At 39.3% G+C, this 19,216-nt stretch overlaps 1 protein-coding gene across 1 annotated transcript in view; it reads left to right on the forward strand.

The window, feature by feature from the left end:
- LOC117035348 (uncharacterized) overlaps positions 1-18,876 on the forward strand; it is a 49,027-nt gene extending 30,151 nt beyond the window's left edge. The window contains exons 7-12 of the mRNA XM_033129243.1: positions 1,976-2,193; positions 2,299-2,461; positions 5,117-5,188; positions 8,959-9,085; positions 9,698-9,793; positions 17,225-18,876. Of these exons, the coding sequence (XP_032985134.1) occupies positions 1,976-2,193; positions 2,299-2,461; positions 5,117-5,188; positions 8,959-9,085; positions 9,698-9,793; positions 17,225-18,798 (2,250 nt within the window). The 3' untranslated portion in view covers positions 18,799-18,876. The remainder of the gene's footprint in view (positions 1-1,975; positions 2,194-2,298; positions 2,462-5,116; positions 5,189-8,958; positions 9,086-9,697; positions 9,794-17,224) is intronic.
- The last annotated feature ends 340 nt before the right edge of the window (positions 18,877-19,216 follow it).

The following is a 19,216-nucleotide window of genomic DNA, read 5'->3' on the forward strand; positions in this document are numbered from 1 at the left end:
TGCATCACCCAGTTTTAGCAAGAATTGTGTCAAGTTGGTTTAGCCAGAGTTCTCGATATGTCTTCACAATATCTAATTGAATTTCTTACCCATTCGGGTGATATATGATCACGCTGGCCTCCCCTCAGCAAGAATCTTGGTCAGTCTAGCAAGAATTTCCCCCTACCCTTGATGTCTCCTCTTAGTAATTTTCCATCCACTGACTCACACCCTCTACTCCTTGCTCCTTGCTTACAACTCCCCGTTTGTTCTTACTGTATTTGGAATTGAGCCCATTGTCATGCGGGGTCTCTGGTCCCACTCCCTGCATAAGAATGCAGGATGTGGCAAGGCCAAAAAGGAACACTAACAGAGCCATGGATGAGGGGTTCATACCTCTATAGTCTCACTGGCAGCCGCTGGCAGCCGGGTTGGAGATACAGGAAGTAGGCTCCACAGGATGCGCAATACATCCTCCTCTTTTCTGTCAACCAATCCACTCCCTAAAGTAGCCACAGCAGTTATATTAGAGGCTAATGGCTAACTGGTTAGAGCTGGTGGCCAACTGGTCACAGCTGATGGCCATCTACTACCCAAGCCAACATCTTTTTATGTGAGGTCCAAAGCCTGGAAACTGCTCTCCTGGCTCTGTCCCCACACCCAGTTCTGTATGAAGTCTCTTAAATAGTTCCTGAATAAAATTTGTTGCTTTCCCCCGCCCTCCCACTTCCACTGTTCAGCTCTGGCTTTCTTTCTTTTTAATTTTTTTTTATTGGGGAACATTGGGAAACCGTGTGTTTTCCCAGGGCCCATCAGCTCCATGTCAAATCATTGTCCTTCAACCTAGTTGTGGAGGGCGCAACTCAGCTCCAAGTCCCTTCACTGTTTTCCATCTTAGTTGCAGGGGGCGCAGCCCACCATCCCATGTGGAAATCCAACCAGCAACCCTGTTGTTAAGAGCTCTGTGCTCCAACCAACCGGGCCATCCAGCCGCCTCTCTGGTTTTGTTTTTTTTCCCCTTCCTTCTGCCTCTCCCCGCCCTGCCCCACCTCCTCCCTGCACTCTGGTTCAAGCTGTTTTTTCTCGGTCTAGTTTGTGTAAGTCTGTCTAGTTGTGTAGGACACAGCTCCCTGGCCCATGATGGTATTATGAGCCTTGTGCTCCCCCTGGCTGAGGCAGTCGGTTGCCAATCCTCACTCTGCCGCTCACAGCAGCTCCGCAGCACACAGCAGCCCACTGCAGCAAACGCCAACCTCCAGCTGCTCATGGCTACTTAGCTCCAGGAAGAGCTGTTGTTCACAATCTTAGCTGTAGAGGGCACAGCCCATTGGCCCATATGGGAACTGAACCTGCGACCTTGTTGTTAGGAGGTGCTCCAACCACCTGAACCACCCATGCCAGCTGGCCTCTGGCTTTCTCTAACATCACTCAGTGGCTCACATTTTCCCTCCTGACTGTGAGCAGTTTTCTTAAAGCTGGGCCCTAATTAAATTTGGAAAGTGAAAAGGTGGAAGCAGCAACAAGAGAAACCCCAGAGCTACTGGATACATTATAAACAGCCTAGTGCAAACGAACATCTTATTACAAACGGAATCTAATTGCCCTTCTTTGCATACATCACATCAGGTGCAAGTAGATAAGGGCAATAAAAATGAAAATAACAGTGACCCCGACCATGGCCGGGGGGGAAGGGACAGCGTGGGGGACGGAGAACACTTAGATCTGGAAACAGTCTCACACAAAGACTTCTCCCACGGACTCAGCCCTCAAGGCAAGACTAGAAACTAAGTTCCACCGCATGTCAGCAGTAAACTGCGATTTCTGGTATAAAACACAGTTACAGAAACGGTCATGCCCAAAGTCTGCCACAATCCGTCTCAAACACCCACAACTACTCTCACACTCTCTGCGCGACAGACCCACAATCTGTCACACTACGATCCCCAGTCACAGGACGTGATTTAAAATAAAATACAGAAACTCACTGCACTTACAGAATCCGTCGCCCCCTGGTGCCCAAGCACAAAAGTGTGCGGCGACAGTCACACAAAACCCGCCACACCTAAGCATACAGTTTACAGACCCGCGCATCTTCACCGTTTCCTCACACACAGTCGCCCAAGGTCATTTTAGTGCCCAGCATCGCCCAGGGTTGCACTCAATTTTCCAGGTACCCGCACCTAAAGCCGCTGCCGCCTGTAGTGCAAGCACAAAGTAGAGACGGGCCTTGGGCCCCTCTGGGAAATGTAGTTCAGCAGAGAAGGCCGCGGCGCAAAGCCTTCTGGGGCTGGTGGTTCGAGGAGTCGGAAAGAAAAGCTGAGTAGGCTCGTCCAGATCCCTGCAGCTGGATGTTCCCCCAGAGGTGCTTAGGGGTCCCGCGCGCCTCAGTCTCCGCCCCTTTCCGACCCCCTGGGGATTCTGGGAGGCGACATCGCGGGTGTCCGGTAGTTGGGCGGGTTTCCAGAGCCCACGGCGCTGGGAGGTGAGTTGGGCCTGACTGCGCGCGAGAGCCAGCGGTCAGGGACCGGCTTGCGGTGGACCGGGTACACAGGGATGGTGACCTGGCAGGCGTTGCTGGGGAGACTGTGTGTTACCATGTATAACTATGTGAGAGGCTGTGGGTGTGATAGTGATTTTTGTGTGTCGCTGTGTGATTGTGCGCCACTGACTGTCTCTGGTGTAAAACTGACTGTATGTTTGTGTGTCACTGTCTCTGCAGGTATAATTATGTATTATTGTGCATGGGTTTGTAAGACATTGTGTGTGTGTGTGTGTGTGTGTGTGTGATTATGTTTGACCACTTGCCTCTTGTGGATATAAATGTTTGTGTGTGACAGCAGGTGTGGTTATGTATCCATGACGATCTATCTGTGCAGGTATAATTTTGTATAAATAATTGTGACAGGATATGTGACCTTGTTTGATATGTAACTGTGTGAGATTGTGTGCGACTGTCTGTTGGAGTAATTGTGTATCATCACCACTTTGTGTTAATGCAACTGTGCATGTCTGTGACATTATGTGTGTGATTGTGTGACCATGTATATGTGTGTGATTGGTTGAGAATTTTTGTATGTGTGACCAGTGTATGATTGTGAAGCACAGGAAAATTAAATTACTTGCCCAAGTTCACACAGTTAATAAGTGACAGAACTGGGATTTGAACCCAGGCAGTTTGGCTTCAGAGTCCTTGCTTTTAATTACTAACGTGGAAAATGGGGGCCCTGGGTTCTGAGGGTGTTGGAGAGGATTGTCCGTGGTCTTGGATTAGGAACATTTGGGACATGGGAATTTAATGTAGGTCTCTTCCTTCAGTACTTTAGTGAGTCTGAAGACATTGTAGTGAGACCATCCTTAAATTGGCTGCCTCTGGAAGAGGAAAGCCCAGTCTTCCTCTCCTTAGGTTCCAGATTTGGAGATTATAGCATTTTTCTTGTCAAACTCTTCCACATTTGGTGCTGAGAGAGGCTGATCCGTGGCTCTTTTTCTGATGAGCTAAATTTTTGGTTCTGACTTTCTCAGTTAATAAAGAAAAGCGTTCTCATTTCCTTTCCAAATGTGTATGTGGAATCTAAGTGGGAACAAGGGTGGCACTTCTCTATGGCAGGAGTTGGCTCATGCAATCTTGACAGTGAGGAAAGAAAGGTTCTGAGAGATGGATTAACTTGCCCAAGGTCATACAGACAGTGAATGAAGGAGTGGAGAGTCAGCCTTCATTTGGGAGCTGTATATAAAGTCCAAGTCTTTAATATCACGTTCTTTCAGAGACTGATAGCCCATCTCAAACTTGGAAAATATTATCCAAGGGATATATAGCTATTTGCAAACAGAAATTTAAAAAACATTTCTTTTATAGGGGTCCCAGATGCCGAGAAGACTTTGATTCTCCTCTCAAGTTGCACAGGCTTTTATGGACAATTTCAAGCTACATTGCATTAATGAAATAACTTTATTAGAGACTTAGTTGGCTAGTGCACTAGCCCAGAATTAGGAGGTCATGTATCCCAAATTCTAGGTCAAACCCAACTATCCTTGTTTTCAGAATGAAATGTTGGCTCTGAGAGGAACATATTTGAGGCTGTGGAGTTTGTTATTGGTTTAGTGTTAAAATTTGGCAGTTTGCCTCAGGCTGCATTTCTGTGGAGGAATAATGGTAATATTTGTCATCTCTGAAGATGCGTCTCTAAGAAATATATGGCATTGATTCCTCAGGTTATGTTGAATATTTCCCATTCAGACATTATGGACTTTTGAAAGAGGATCAGCTTTTGAGTCACACTGCAGTTTGACTCTCATGATTTTGCGTTAGTTGTTTAAGTTTTTTTAACTTCAATTTTACTTATTGGTAAAATGGGGATAATAACACCTACCTTTGCAGTTTTGTGAAGATTAAATGAGATAAAGATATGTACAACATGTGTAACATCACTATATATATTACAGGAGGCTCAGTAAGATTTATCACATATTTTTTGAGCACATGCAATGGTTCTGGCATTATTCTAGCACCAGTGAACCTAAGAAATCCTAGCTCTTTTAGATCTTACACTATTGATCGGGAAGACAACAGTAAACAGGGAAAAAAATAAATAACATGTTTGGTGGTGTTAAATGCTAAGAAGAAAAGTAAACCAGGATAAGGAATAAGAGACTGGAAAGGAGGTTCTCTTCAGATAGAATTTTCAGAGAAGTCCCTCTGATGTGTTGATAACTGAGCATAGATAGGAATGGAGAGAGAGAGTGAGCCATGTCCAGGCAGAAGGAAAAACAAAGGCAACACCCTAGCAGGAGTGCACACAGTGGTTGTGGAACTAGAAGGAAACCTGGATCCTGGAGTGGGGTGACCAAGGATGAGAGGGGGAGGAAATGAGGTCTACGTGGTAGCCAGACCCAGATCGTAAATTGCCTTTTTGGCCATAGGATGGACTTTAGATTTTGTTGTGTTCAGGCTATGTGTTCTTACTATCAGTCAGGATTTAAGTAGTTAAGATCAGCTTTGGTCTTTAGCTCAGATCTTGGAGGGGTAGGACTGAGGCAATGGGGAGCCTAAAGAGGCAGTGGTTCTGTCTTTGTAAGTCTCAGATCTGCAACATAGAGTTGGTCTGCCATTTTTTCTTCCTTAACTCTCCCTTTTCAGGACTTTGTTCTCCAAAAGAGAAAATTGAAGGAAGGAGGAATGGCTGTTGGACTTTGTAAATCCATTTCCCAGGTAAGTTGATGTTTTCACTTTGTTTCCAGAAATTCCACCTCTTTTTTCAGGACTTTGAACTACAGAGAAAGTCACATATAGTCCACTGAGCACTCTATCCACTTCTCTCTCCCCACCATTTGTTCATATAATCCTTCCAGAAAACACTTAGTGTCTCTTTTACTCAGTGTTGTGCTCAAATGTGTGATGAAACAGACCTCTCCTCTTTAGATGGCTCATGATTTGTTGTATTGGAGATGAACGCAAGTGAAACAAAGGGTAGAGTGATTATTGAGTGCCTTATTAAATAGGAAGATCAAGGATGGCCTCTCTGAGGAAGTGGCATTTAAGCAAAGAAATACCTCAGTGAAAGTAGGGAGTAAGTTTTGTGAAGATCTGGGGAAGAGCCTTAAAAGTAGGAGGAATAGCATGTATGAAGTTACTATGGTGGAAGCACATTTGATGTGTTTCAGGAATAACAATGAACCAGTATCCTTGGAGACAAATGAGCACTGTGAGGTCATAGGAGTAGCTGGGGAACAAGTTATATAGGCCCTTGAAAGTCATGATCAGAACTTTGAGTTTTGTTCTAAGGGAGAAGGTGAGCCATTGGAGTGTTGGAGATATGTTTGATTTCTGTTTTAAAAGGAAAAGAGAAGTAAGGGTTGTAAGGGTGGAAGAAGGAAGGCCATTCAGGAGACTACTGCAGTAATCCAGGTGGAAGGTGATAGCTGTTTGGACCTTGGTGGTGGCGTTGGAGCTGGAGAGATTCTGGATATATATTGGAGATAGAAAATAAGGGCTTCGATCAGGGATTTGGTTGTGAAATGTGAGAGGAAGAAAGAAATCATGGATGACTAGAAAGATTTTTGACCTGGGCAACTATATAAATGGCCATGCCTTTTACTGAGGTGGGAAAACTAGGTGGGGTGAGATGGGAATCAAGAATTGAGTTCTAGGTATATTAAGTTTGAGAGACATGTTGGATATCCAAGTGGAATATTGATTATATATCTGGAGTTCAGGACTAGAGATAGGAATTTGAGAGTCATTAGTGCATTTAAAGCCAGAGGACAAGATGAGATGATCTTGAGATTGTAGTGAATGTAGATAGGAAAGAGGTCCAAGGACTGAGTTTAGGGCATTCATCATTTAGGGGCTGACAAGAAGAGGAGGAACCAGCAAAAGAGACTGAGAAGGACTTAATGTGGAAGGAAAACCAGAAGCGTATGGGTCCTGGAAGTCAAGAGTAGAAAATCTTTCAAGGAGGTGGTAATCAACTGAGTTAAATCGTTCTGACAGAGATTGAGGAAGATGAAGACTGAGAACTGGCTACTGGACTTGGTAACAGGGAAGCTACTGATACTCTTGACACGAGCTACTTTTTAGAGTGGTTGGTATGAAAGCATCATTGCAGTAGATTCCAGAGACAACAGAAGGTGAAAAAAGTGAGAATAGAGACAATGAGTCTAGACCTGTGCTGTCCAGTCATCTACCCAGTAGCCACATATGTCTACTCTGAATTGAGATGTGGTATGAATATAAAATACATACCAGATTTTGAAGATTCAGTACAAAAAAGAATGTGAAGCATTAATAATTTTGTATTGAAATAACAGGTATATTGGGTTAAATTAAAAATATTAAATTAACTTATATTTATTTTTTAATGTGTCTACTGAAAAGTTTAAATTACATCTGTGGCTCACATTGTATTTCTGTTGGACATTACTGATTTAAACAACTCTGGAAGAATTTTGTTATTAAAAGGAATAGAGAAATGGGACAATAACTAGAGTGAGATTGTGGAAGGGAATTTATATATCTATCTATTTATAAGATGGAAGATGTTGCATCAGTTTATATATTGATACGAATAATCCAGTAAAGTGAGAAAATACTAGTAATACAAGGGAGATATCTGATAGCTCCCTGACATTTGCAAGAGAGAGAGGTGACAATGTCCTTGTATGGATAAGTGGGGGGATTGGTCTTAGACAGGAAGCCTAGAGTTTTATCTGTAGTAACAGAAGGAAAGCAGAAAAATGAGTACAGGTATAAGTCAGTAAATACATATGATGGGCTAGACGATGAGGAAGTTCAAAGTGAGAACAGGGAAGGAGTTAGTGATGATTTGAGAGAGAGAGATAGAAGGTATGAAATAGTCACGGGGGAGTAGGAGAGTGCATTATTAAGGAAGTGTGGTAGAATTGCATAGCGGTACTTTTGGTGGGCTCTCTGGCCATGTACTAGAAGTACATTGGATCAACATATTTATCAGTCAGGGTTCTGGCAAGAAACTCAAAAGGGGACTATTTAAAAGTACCAGGCGTGCCAAAAAAATGTATACAAGTGGACACTTTGGTCAACGTTGCTCAAGCAGTAGTTCGCTGTAATCAGAAGTGTCTGGACGCTGATGGTAACCGCTTTGAGCACCTCTTGTAATTGCAGAAGTCAAACGTGACTTGTATTCATCTTTTGTTATCGGTATACTCATATATTGAGTATTACAATTTTAGTATTTTTTCCTTTCTTAAAATGTGTATACATTTTTTTGGCCCCCTCTGTATATAGAGAAACTACAGAGGATAGTGCTAACAGCTGAGCTCCTTTACTAAGTTTAGGCCTGAATCCAGAGACAGAGATATCTGAGTGGAGAGGACCCCTGACAGCCACTGTGACCTTTGACTGAAGGACAGAGATCACACAGGGTAGTGCTGCAAGGAGGGATCCAGGGAAATAAATGTATCTCGCTTACCTCCCTCCCATGTCTTCTAAGTGGCTTAACCCAACTGAAAATGGGATGGGAAAAGGGAGTCTCTTGATATAGTCAATACACTTAGCCTCCCACGACACAGAGAAGTGTCGAGGGGCACATGGAAGTTACACAATACTATGTAGTTGTGTGCTTTTTTACCTCTAGCCACATTCATCGATATTTTTACTATGTAGAAAAACCATATTTGATATTTTATTGTTTTTAATAAAAAATGAGACCATTCTATGTACAATGGAACTCTGTCATTTTTAAGCGTTGAGTACTCTTTATATGGATGTATCATAGGAAACTTCACCATTTATTCAAGTGGCAAATATTTCCTAAGTGTTTACAATGTGACAGTTTTGTAATAGACATGGATATACATGAGCTTATGAAATATATACCCTTTCCCTCATACAGCTTATAGTTTAGTTGCATAGCTTAAACTCTTATTATTGGACATGTACTTTTTTTTTCAGACTTTTTATATAACCTTCCAATGAAAATTCTGTATACTTTTCACATACACTTCATTATTTCTTCAAGATACACTCCTGGAAGTTTTTCCTTACACATAGAGTCTAAATTTCAGACCACACCCTCTTGTTAAAGCCCAATTCAAGGCCTTCCTTCACTATTCTGAGTCATCTGATATCCCAGTTCAGGGAATATAAAGGAATTCTCCCTATAAGAATGTCTTCATACTTAGTATATGTAACATAAAAATTAGCCTTTGCTCATGTACTTTCATCTTATTAAACTCATGTTTCATGTTATAAGTTAATTTTTTCTCTGTGTATATGGCCTTTCTCTTTCATTTAAAAAAATGTATAATTTTCAAGAGTTGAGTCTGTTTCTGATATTTCTTTTTCTCTCAAAATATTTGACAAACTTGGTCATGTACTTGTTCCCCCATAATTATTTTCCTTGGACCACTTAGAGCTTTGAGAACTCTGGCAGAATTTTTTTGCTAGGATCATATGGGAGCACTTGGCAAGCAAGATTTTTTTTTTTTTTTTTTTAATTTCAGGGATTGGTGACCTTTAGGGATGTGGCTCTAGATTTTTCCCAAGAAGAGTGGGAATGGCTGGACCCATCTCAGAAGGATTTATACAGAGATGTCATGTTGGAGAACTATAGGAACTTGGTATGCCTTGGTAAGGATGTCTTTCCCCCATAATTCAAAATCTACCCTTTGGGGTGTTTTTGCTTCCTCCATTGGGAATATCTAGGGCATCTTAAGTGCTTAGCTGAATTTCTACTTCCTGTTTCCAGGAAATGATTTGAAGTAGTTTTATAGAGTTAGAGTTAGAAATCAGTAGCTTCCTTTGCTGTAGAATGATGGTTTGGAATAGCAGCATTAGTATGGCATGAGAATTTGTTAAATTGCAAATTATGGGGTCCCACTGTAGACCATTCAGAATCAGAAATTCTGAGAATAGGCCTGGGTTTTAATGAGCCCTCCAAATGATTCTGATGCCTATGAAAGTTTGAGAACCACTGCGGTTTCTAATCCAGCAGGTCTGGGTTAGGGCCTGAGAATATGCATTTCTGACAAGTTCCTAGGTGATGGTGCTTCTGCTTTAGCACTTTGAAAGCCACTGCTATGGAAGAAGCTTTATCTTCCATACAAGCATCATTCCATTCTCTCGACCTTCCTCTAATGTTCTTTCTTGCCTACTCACCAAGAGATTGAGTGTGAGTCCTGAGACAGCTAAAGCATATTATATCTGTCTCTCTTGCTCTCATTTTTCTTCTCCTCTAAACAGGACTCTCCATTTCTAAGCCCAACATGATCTCCTTATTGGAGCAAGGGAAGGAACCTTGGATGGTGCAGAGAGAGATGTCAGACGATCCATATACAGGTGAGTGACTGGGAACCAGGCAGGGAGGGCTGTTGTAAGGTGTCAGCCAAAGTGGTCATGAGGAGGCTGCCCTGGGTTCAGAAGGAAACCTCACCTTGCCTTTTCCTTCCTATTTCTATCAGATTATACTTATACCTATACCCTGAATCCCAGTCCTTCCATGCTGTTCTTTCCCATTTATAGTCTGAATTGTATACATTTATAGATGTCTTTTTAGAGTTTTTATTTTTATGAAAGTTACTGTCAAAGTTGTACATGCACATTGTTTAAAGAGTCAAGTAGTTTTACAAGGCTTATTCCTTAAAAAAGAAAAAAAAGGCAGTCTCTTACCCTGCTTTCCAGTTTCCCTCTCCTTAAAGGGGTCCACTTATTTTTTTTTGTAGTTTCTTTTGTAGTTTCCTTCATGTCTCTAATAAATATGTTTATGTTGCTATTTCTTGTTTCTTCAAGTTTAGTCCATATCCAGTAGCTCCTCACCAAGAAAATAAGAATTTAGTATTTTTTTATCCTGAAGCCAACACGTGCGCGCACGCGCACACGCGCTCTCTCTCTCTCTCTCTCCTCATCCCCCCATCTCAGTCTCACCAAAATCATAATTTTGATTGAATCACAGTTTAGTGTTTACATTATTATGGCTATTAAGTACTAGTCATAGAAATGCTGTGCCTATACCAAGATTATTTTTTCTGTACAACTTTTTATTTTGCCTGTAGTTAATAATTATCTGGGGATTTTGTCTGTTTTTTTTTTATTATTCTTTTTTTTACATACATATTCCTTTCTCAATTCCCAACTCCTCATCAATTATATAAATCTCTTAAGACAATTAGACACATTAGGTGATCTGTTGATTTAATCTTCTGGGAGAAGTTCCCAGTCTTCAGATATGCTTTACTCTGGAGAAATGGCTCATTATATCTGCTTCCACTGAATTTGGGTTTATCTGATGTTTTCTCATGATTAGATTGAGGTAGTGCATTTTTTAAAAGAGTGCCACAGAAATAATATATCCCTCTCAGTGCATATACCAAGGGATTCATAATATTGATACATGTCTTATATTGATGATGTTAACTTTGATTACTTGGTGAAGGTGGTGTCCGCCTTGTTTTCCATTGTACAATTAGTTTTTTTCTATTTGTAATTAAGAAATATCTTGGGGGAGATACTTTGAAACAATTCAGTGTGTTCTAAAACTTTTTCCCACTAATTTTAGCATCCATTGGCTCATTAAATTTTGTCTGCAACAGTTAGTACCATAATCTTGATCTAATGTTGATTTTTCCATTTCCCTCTTTTCTTTACAAGTATTAATTAGGGTTGTTCTGTAGGGAAGAACTGTTCCTTCACTCCCGTTTAGTTATATACTTAGTTATTTCTTTATGTTTATAGAACCATGAATTTTTATTTTTTCTGTGAGGTAAATCCAATGAATCATTTTGTTGCTCAAATTCTTCCAGCTTTGATCATTGGGATCTCCTTCAAGTTGGTTCCTTTGACCTTTTGACATGCCCCCATCCATTTTTTAAGCACATCCTTCCTTTATGGTTCTAGGTGTCCCAGATTCATCTTGTTATCCATACCCCGGCATTGAATGAACCACTTGTCCAAGGAGTCCTGGTTCCTTTTATTGGGAAATGATGTTTAGAAACCAAGGTCCGGGTGTTAGTCGGGCTCAATGCTACTGGGATGCCATTGCTTCTAGGCCCTCACCACAGATTGAGCTGGGAAATAAATGTATGTATAATAACACATACAAACACACTTCTATATTTATTTCTGCCTCTGTCTTTATATATATTAAAACTATCAGTTTATATTGATACCTTGATCCTAGTCCTGCTCCACAGGGTTTATTGTATTAATAGCCTTCCTCCTTTACTTATTTGTAATTTCTTTTTATGACAATGAGAAACAATGTATTTACTTATTTGCTCAATTTTAATATTCACATAAAGTAATTTCAGAATTTCCAATCTATTTCTCTGTGAGAAACAAATTTACTAACTAGATTACATTATTGATTCTTTGTCTGTGGTCTTACAGTATTTAGTCAAAATACTATTTTACAAAGTTACTTAGGTTAGGTCCTTTAGGTTTATTTGTTACTGTTTGTATTCTATTTTGTGTTCCTACCACACACCCTGATTGGTTTGAATTATTTATCTTTTTGGTATCTGAAACATCACTATCTATATAAAAAATAAAATCAGAGCTCTTGAAAAAATACATCCTTAGAAAAGTGTTGTTCCCTTCTCATCCCTACTATCCTGTTTGTATTCCCTACTTCTTCCTACCCGTTTCTTACCTACCCCTTGTAGATTACCAATCTCTTTACTTTCAGGTTTGTCCTTTTTATGTTTCTCTTGCACAAACTAGGAGATATATATGTAGTTTCCTGTATCTTCTTGTATACTACGTGAAGAGTAGCATACCATAGATACTCTTTGCATATTTGCTTTTTCACTTAACTGTATATACAGGAAATCACTCCATATTGGTTAATGGGTAGCCTTTTCATTTTTTTAACAGCTGCAAAATAGTCCGTTATTTGGATGTTATCAAAGTATATTCAACTACTCTCTGATGTGTAGACATATAGGTTGTTTGTAATAATTTGACCTTATACATATGTATTTTTGTATTGTTGAGGCTGTATTTCCAATGTAGACTCCTAGATGTAGGATTGCTGATTAAGTGCATCCCCTCCAGAAAGGTTGTACCAGTTTGATTTCTATATTAGTTTCCTATTGCTGCTGTAACAATAGGGGGCACTTCATGTTCCTCTTTGCTGGGTTCTTCTCTGCCTCCTGTAAGTTTTTTTGTGCTTCTGTATGTTTCTCTTGACATTTCCACACAATGATAGAGAATTTTACAAATCATCCTGGTTCAGACCTTTCACAGAGATTTTAAGGAAGGAAGGTATAAAATGCAAGACTTAGATCATATTATTGGTCCTAGAAACTTCTTTCTTTCCTCAGAATTTTCTTTTATATTATTGATCATTTTTCCCATGCATTCTTTAAAATAATTTTATAAGTTCAGAAATAAAACCTTCATGGAATTATGATTGAAATTGACCTGATATAAATTAACTGGGAGTAAACAGGCATGTATACATATATTTTTCATTTGATGCAGTTATATTTTTTATTTGAATTTTCTTTAAAATAATTTCATAACATGTTATAGGACCTTTTTAGTGTTCCTGTATACCATACTCCCTTCTGTCTTCCAGTTACTTATATACCAGTTGTAATCTTCACTCATTGCTTTTATTTCATATTCTCGTCCATTGCCTTACCATTTGCAATCTGGCTTCTTCCCCTCTACTTTGACTAAGTCCAGGTGGCTTTTTTCACTTTCATATTCTTTAGCCTATGAAAGAGGAAAAGGTCTTACTAAACTGTGGACCTAGTTTCCCACATGCTTAACTGGTGAGCAGTAGATGAAATGGTAAACATACAAGGTATGACAATTAAGTTCGCGAACTTGTTGCAATGATGTTGCTAACCTTTTTTGTTATCAGAGGGATTATTCATTATGAATTTGTACCAGCTGGACAAACAGTTAACCAAGTTTACTATTTGGAAGTGCTGAAAAGGCTGCTTGAGAAAGTTAGATAACCTGAACTTTTCGCCAACAATTCACGGCTCTTGCATCACGACAATGCACCAGCTCACATGGCACTGTCAGTGAGGGAGTTTTTAGCTAGGAAACAAATAACTGTATTGGAGCACCCTCCCGACTCACCTGATCTGGCCCCCAATGACTTCTTTCTTTACCCGAAGGTAAAGGAAATATTGAAAGGAAGATATTTTGATGACATTCAGGACATCAAAGGTAATACGATGACAGCTCTGATGGTCATTCCAGAAAAAGAGTTCCAAAATTGCTTTGAAGGGTAGACTAGTGCTGGCATTGGTGCATAGCTTCCCAAGGGGAGCACTTGGAAGGTCACCTTAGTGATATTTGCAATGAGGTATGTAGCACTTTTTCTAGGATGAGTTCGCGGACTTAATTGTCTGACCTCATACTAATGAAGTAAATCATCTCCTGGTCTGAAATCCAGGAGATTCTATGAGATGTATACAATAGTTTTGACCCCGGTTCTTTTTCTCTGCCCAAAGCTGTATTCTGTTTCTTTCTCCCTTTAACTGGCTCCTGTCCCTATTTTTCTGTCTTTTCTTCATTCAACCATACGATCTTTGTCATATTAATCTGGATCTCTATCCAGTGCTGTCTAATAGAACATTCTGTGGTGATGGAAATTATGTCTGTGCTTTACAATACAGTAGCCACTAGCCATGTTTGGCTCTTGAGCACTTAAAATATGGCTAGGTGTGACTGAGAAACTGATTTTCAAAAGTTTTTATTTTAATTAATTTAAATTGCCATATGTAGTTAGTGACTGCCATATTGGGCAGCATAGCTCTATACAGTCTTTTACAAAAGGAGATCAGATCTGTAAATCTGTGTGTCATTGGTCAGGTTATTCATTGGAACATTTCTGGGCACGAGCAGGAAACTCCCACCTTCTTAAGATATCCCCATAAGGTACAACTCTCCAGTTATTAAAAAAAATAGAGAAAATAGTCAATATTATCCTAATAACATTATTTGGTGACAGATAGTTCCTGGTTACTGGACTTATTTTGGTGATCACATCATAAGAAATATAAATGTTGAATCACTATGTTGTACATACCTTAAACTCATATAATATTGTATAAACTATACTTCACTAAAAACAAAACAAAACAAAAAAACCGACTTCCCCCATAGGTGTTGTCTTTTTTTCTGAGACTTCCCACTCAAATCTCCTGGGTTTCATACCAGGAGATGATTTACTTCATCAGTATATCTACCATTTTATCTACTGCTCACCAGTTGAACATATGGGAAACTTAGGTCCCCAGTCTAGTAAGACCTTTCCCTCTTCCAACATTATACATAAGCCTATTTACTATGTAGTTCTGATTGGATTCCAGAGTTGATCATACTTTGATTTATAACTTCCATCCATTGATAGATTATAATCAGTTGGAAATTACATATCTCTAATACCTAACACATTGCCTGGGTATGTTTTAACCCCACAGGGTTTACCTCTCTCAATCTTGGTCTTGCCACTTGATCATCAGCTTATTTCACAATCCCATGATATGATAGATATCACATCCGCCTAGTACATAATCAGATGTAATACTATCTGAGCCTATTAATGGTATAGGTATAAGAAATACTTAATGAGTATACATTAATGTGTTATATTTTATGATAAGTATCACCAAATATCTATAATGAGCTAAACACTGCTGGGTATGTTATAAATATATTATTCCTTATTTTTATACCATACTTGCAAGGTCATCTCATTTTGCTCGCTAGGAAACTGAGGCTCAAGAGATAGGTTAAACAGTTTGTTTAAGCTAGTGTAAATGGCTAGCTAGATATAGTTAGGATTCAAACCTAGCTTTGTCTGATCCCAAACCCTGTGTTTCCAGTGTGCAACATGGATGCCCATTTAGCTCTCTTCTATTCTGCCTGAATCCATAACTTCCCTTTTCCTCTCAGTTACTGATAAGGGAGAATTATCTTTTTTCTTTTGCTGAATATCATCATGAAACCATTGACTTCTAAGTATTCTCTACTCCAATCATAGTGAATATGCCTTCTACATATACAATACTTATTTCCTGCTCTATAGTTTCCCCTGGAAATAACCCATGTGGAGTTCCTTTTCCTATAATATTTATCTACCTAAGTCCAGAATATCTTTTTTTTTGGGGGGGGGGAGGGGAGAAGAGGGAGTGGTTGGAGCTGCAGACACCTCAGACTACCTCATATCAGAACTGTCTGTAGTCTTCTCCCATCAGACTTCTTTTGCTCAGCATTGTATTAGGTATTGTGTAAAGCTGCCGTTTGCCTGGAGTAGAGAAAAGATTTATTCTTAGAAAGAGGGAATATAGTGGCCCTGAGTGATGGATACAGAAGAGGTCGTAGGAGAGTGGGTGAGGGAACAGAAGTAGTTGTACTTCTGCAGAAAGAAAGAACAACAGTGTGGACATAACAGAGGATAAATAAGCAAAGTCCTCTCAGGCCTGGGTTGAGATAGGTGCCCAAGGAAGAGAAAATCCACAGCTGTGTATAGGAGGAACTGGTAGGGGTGGTGGCTTTCCTTGAAGTAAAGGCTGTATTAGAAAGAAGAAAGATAGAGATGCATAATACGTTCTTTGCTTTTCTATTTTGTACTGATCTAATGTGGAGGCACCTTTGTTTACAACAGATGGGAAGCAGTTATAGAAAAGATGTATCTAATTAACCCCAAAATGCTAACATGTGGAGTTCTAAAATAATCCTTAAGCATATTAAAACATGAAAATGATTCCATCACTGAAATAACTACTATATTTTGGAAGTCTTGTCAAAGCCTTGAAATTAAGCTCACATTCTCCAGGAATTACTCCTTAACTAAGCTAGAGTTTGATCTGTTTTTCTGACATTTATACTACTAATAATCAGTATCATGTTAACTAATCATTCTTTATGTGCAATATTGAATTTATGTACACAGAAGTTTTATTTTTCTCCTTAATGCTTAAAAAGGGAGAAGGATCTGTGTCTCAGAATTTTTCCCCTCTACTAGTTGTTCTAGTAGTAGGTTCTATATAGTTGAATATATTAGCTGATTATTGTCATGTGACATTAAAAGGACTTTCTCATTTTCCCCTTTTGAGATTCTTTTAAACAATAGTTTTCTTTCTATTTTATCTCAACCAGTATTCTCTCCTGAAGTATCAAGTATGTACTCTGTAGGCATAATTTTTCTCTCAACGTTGAGAAAAGCTGACCTCCAGATTCCTTCTAGACACTGAGAAAAAAATTTTCTTTCCTCTGGTCCCTGATACAATTTTAGAAGTTGTTGAGCATTCTTTCAGCATTCATTCAACCAAATGCTGCCATTGTCCTAGGCACTGGATACAACAGGAAGAAGAAAAAAGAAGAAGTAAATATCAATCCCAGCCCTCATGGAGCTTTAGTCTTATGAATAGGACTGCATAGTGCAGCATAGGACTGGAGACTTGAAAGACTAGAGGCAGGAAACTGTGATTATGATCTAATCAGTTGTCTCCAATTCTTATCTTCTTGGCATTTTGCTTTGCCTGCATCTTGATGCCCTATATTTACTGTGTTTCCCCAATCACCTCCTCCTCATCACCAACACACATACCTTTCTCCATGAGCTCTCTTCATTCTTTGTGCTTTTTTTGTATTTTGTTCATATCATATGAGTGTATTTGAGAGATGTCAAAACCGGGTACTTTCTCCCCTCATTCTCCCAATTAAATTCTTCAGTTTCTTCTATAATAGTTTTCTTTTTCCTTGCAAAGGAAAAAAGGAGACATTTGCTTTCTTGATATTTTTCAGACTGGGAGTCTTGGTATGAAATTAAGGAATTATCTCCAAAATGGTACATTGATGAAGAGGAAATTTCCCAGAGGATGGTGATGAAAAGACTTACAAGTCATGACCTTGAATGCTCCAATTTCAGAGAAGCTTGGAAATATGAGGGTGAATTTAAGCAGCGTCATGGAAATCAAGAGAGGCATTTCAGACAAGTGACAAGTCTTAAGGAAATCTCTTCTGTGAAAACAGACAATAAATATAATTATTCTGAGAGAAGTGTTCTCTTGAAGTCAGTACTTTTAACACAACAGAGAGTTCCCACAGTACAGCAAGTACATAAATTTGATATTTATGATAAAATGTTCCCCCCCAATTCAGTCCTAATTGAACATAAGAGACAACATGTTGAGAAGGAATCTTTGATAGGTAATGAATGTGAAGAATTCAACCAGAGTACACACCATAGTAAAGATATAGGAATTCCTCCTGAGGTAAAACGTTATGAAAGGAATGATTTTTCAAATCTCTTAAGTTTCCACTCATTACTTACTCAACATCAAACAAGTCATTTTGGAAAATTGCCCCATGGATATGATGAATGTGGTGATTCCTTTAGCTGTTACTCATTCTTTACTCAACCTCAGAGAATTCACAGTGGAGAGAAACCATATGCATGCAATGACTGTGGGAAGGCCTTTAGCCATGACTTCTTTCACAGTGAACATCAGAGAACTCACATTGGAGAGAAACCATATGAATGTAAGGAATGCAACAAAGCTTTTAGACAGAGTGCACACCTTGCTCAGCATCAGAGAATCCACACTGGAGAGAAACCTTTTGCATGCAATGAATGTGGGAAGGCCTTTAGCCGTTATGCCTTCCTTGTTGAACATCAGAGAATTCACACAGGAGAGAAACCATATGAATGTAAGGAATGTAACAAAGCCTTCAGACAGAGTGCACATCTTAATCAACATCAGAGAATTCACACTGGAGAGAAACCCTATGAATGTAATCAATGTGGAAAAGCCTTCAGCAGACGCATAGCCCTTACTCTGCATCAAAGAATTCATACAGGAGAGAAACCCTTTAAATGTAATGAATGTGGGAAGACCTTTGGCTATCGCTCACACCTTAATCAACATCAGAGAATTCATACGGGAGAAAAGCCCTATGAGTGCATCAAATGTGGGAAGTTTTTCAGGACTGACTCACAACTTAATCGACATCATAGAATTCATACTGGAGAGAGACCTTTTGAATGTAGTAAATGTGGGAAAGCCTTCAGTGATGCGTTGGTTCTAATTCATCATAAGAGAAGTCATGCAGGAGAGAAGCCCTATGAATGTAACAAATGTGGGAAGGCGTTCAGTTGTGGCTCATACCTTAATCAACATCAGAGAATTCATACTGGGGAGAAACCTTATGAATGTAATGAATGTGGGAAGGCTTTCCATCAGATCTTGTCCCTTAGGCTACACCAGAGAATTCATGTTGGAGAAAAACTCTATAACTGTAATGAATGTGGGAATAATTTTAGCTGTGCCTCAGCCCTTAGACGACATCAGAAAATTCATAATAGAGAAACTCTCTGATTATAACAAGGATAAGAAAGAAAACAGTCACCACTCAATCCTTACTAAATAAATATCTGTGAATTCAATGGTTAGTAATTCTATGAATATAGTGCTTATGGAAAAGCCATTAGTTCATGGGCATCCCTTATTTGAAACAGCCTGAGTAGTAGACATCCATTACTTTGTGATCTGTTCTATGCCTCATTTGAGACTCACCTTCAATGCATTTGATTCTGATGAAACTAATGAACAGGGAGAACAGTGAATTGGTCATCGGTTGGCCAGTTATGTCCCCTCACCTAGTGATTAATAAGGGGATTGCAAATGGCCCTGTCTAGACCAATAGAGCCATGAGAAGGTGTGGGTATTGTTATGGGCAGTAAGAGATTTTTTTTTTCTGGAATTGCAAGTTTCAAGGATTTAGTAAGATTAAAAA

The sequence above is a fragment of the Rhinolophus ferrumequinum genome, chromosome 15, assembly GCF_004115265.2.
Source record: "Rhinolophus ferrumequinum isolate MPI-CBG mRhiFer1 chromosome 15, mRhiFer1_v1.p, whole genome shotgun sequence".
NCBI lineage: Eukaryota > Metazoa > Chordata > Mammalia > Chiroptera > Rhinolophidae > Rhinolophus > Rhinolophus ferrumequinum.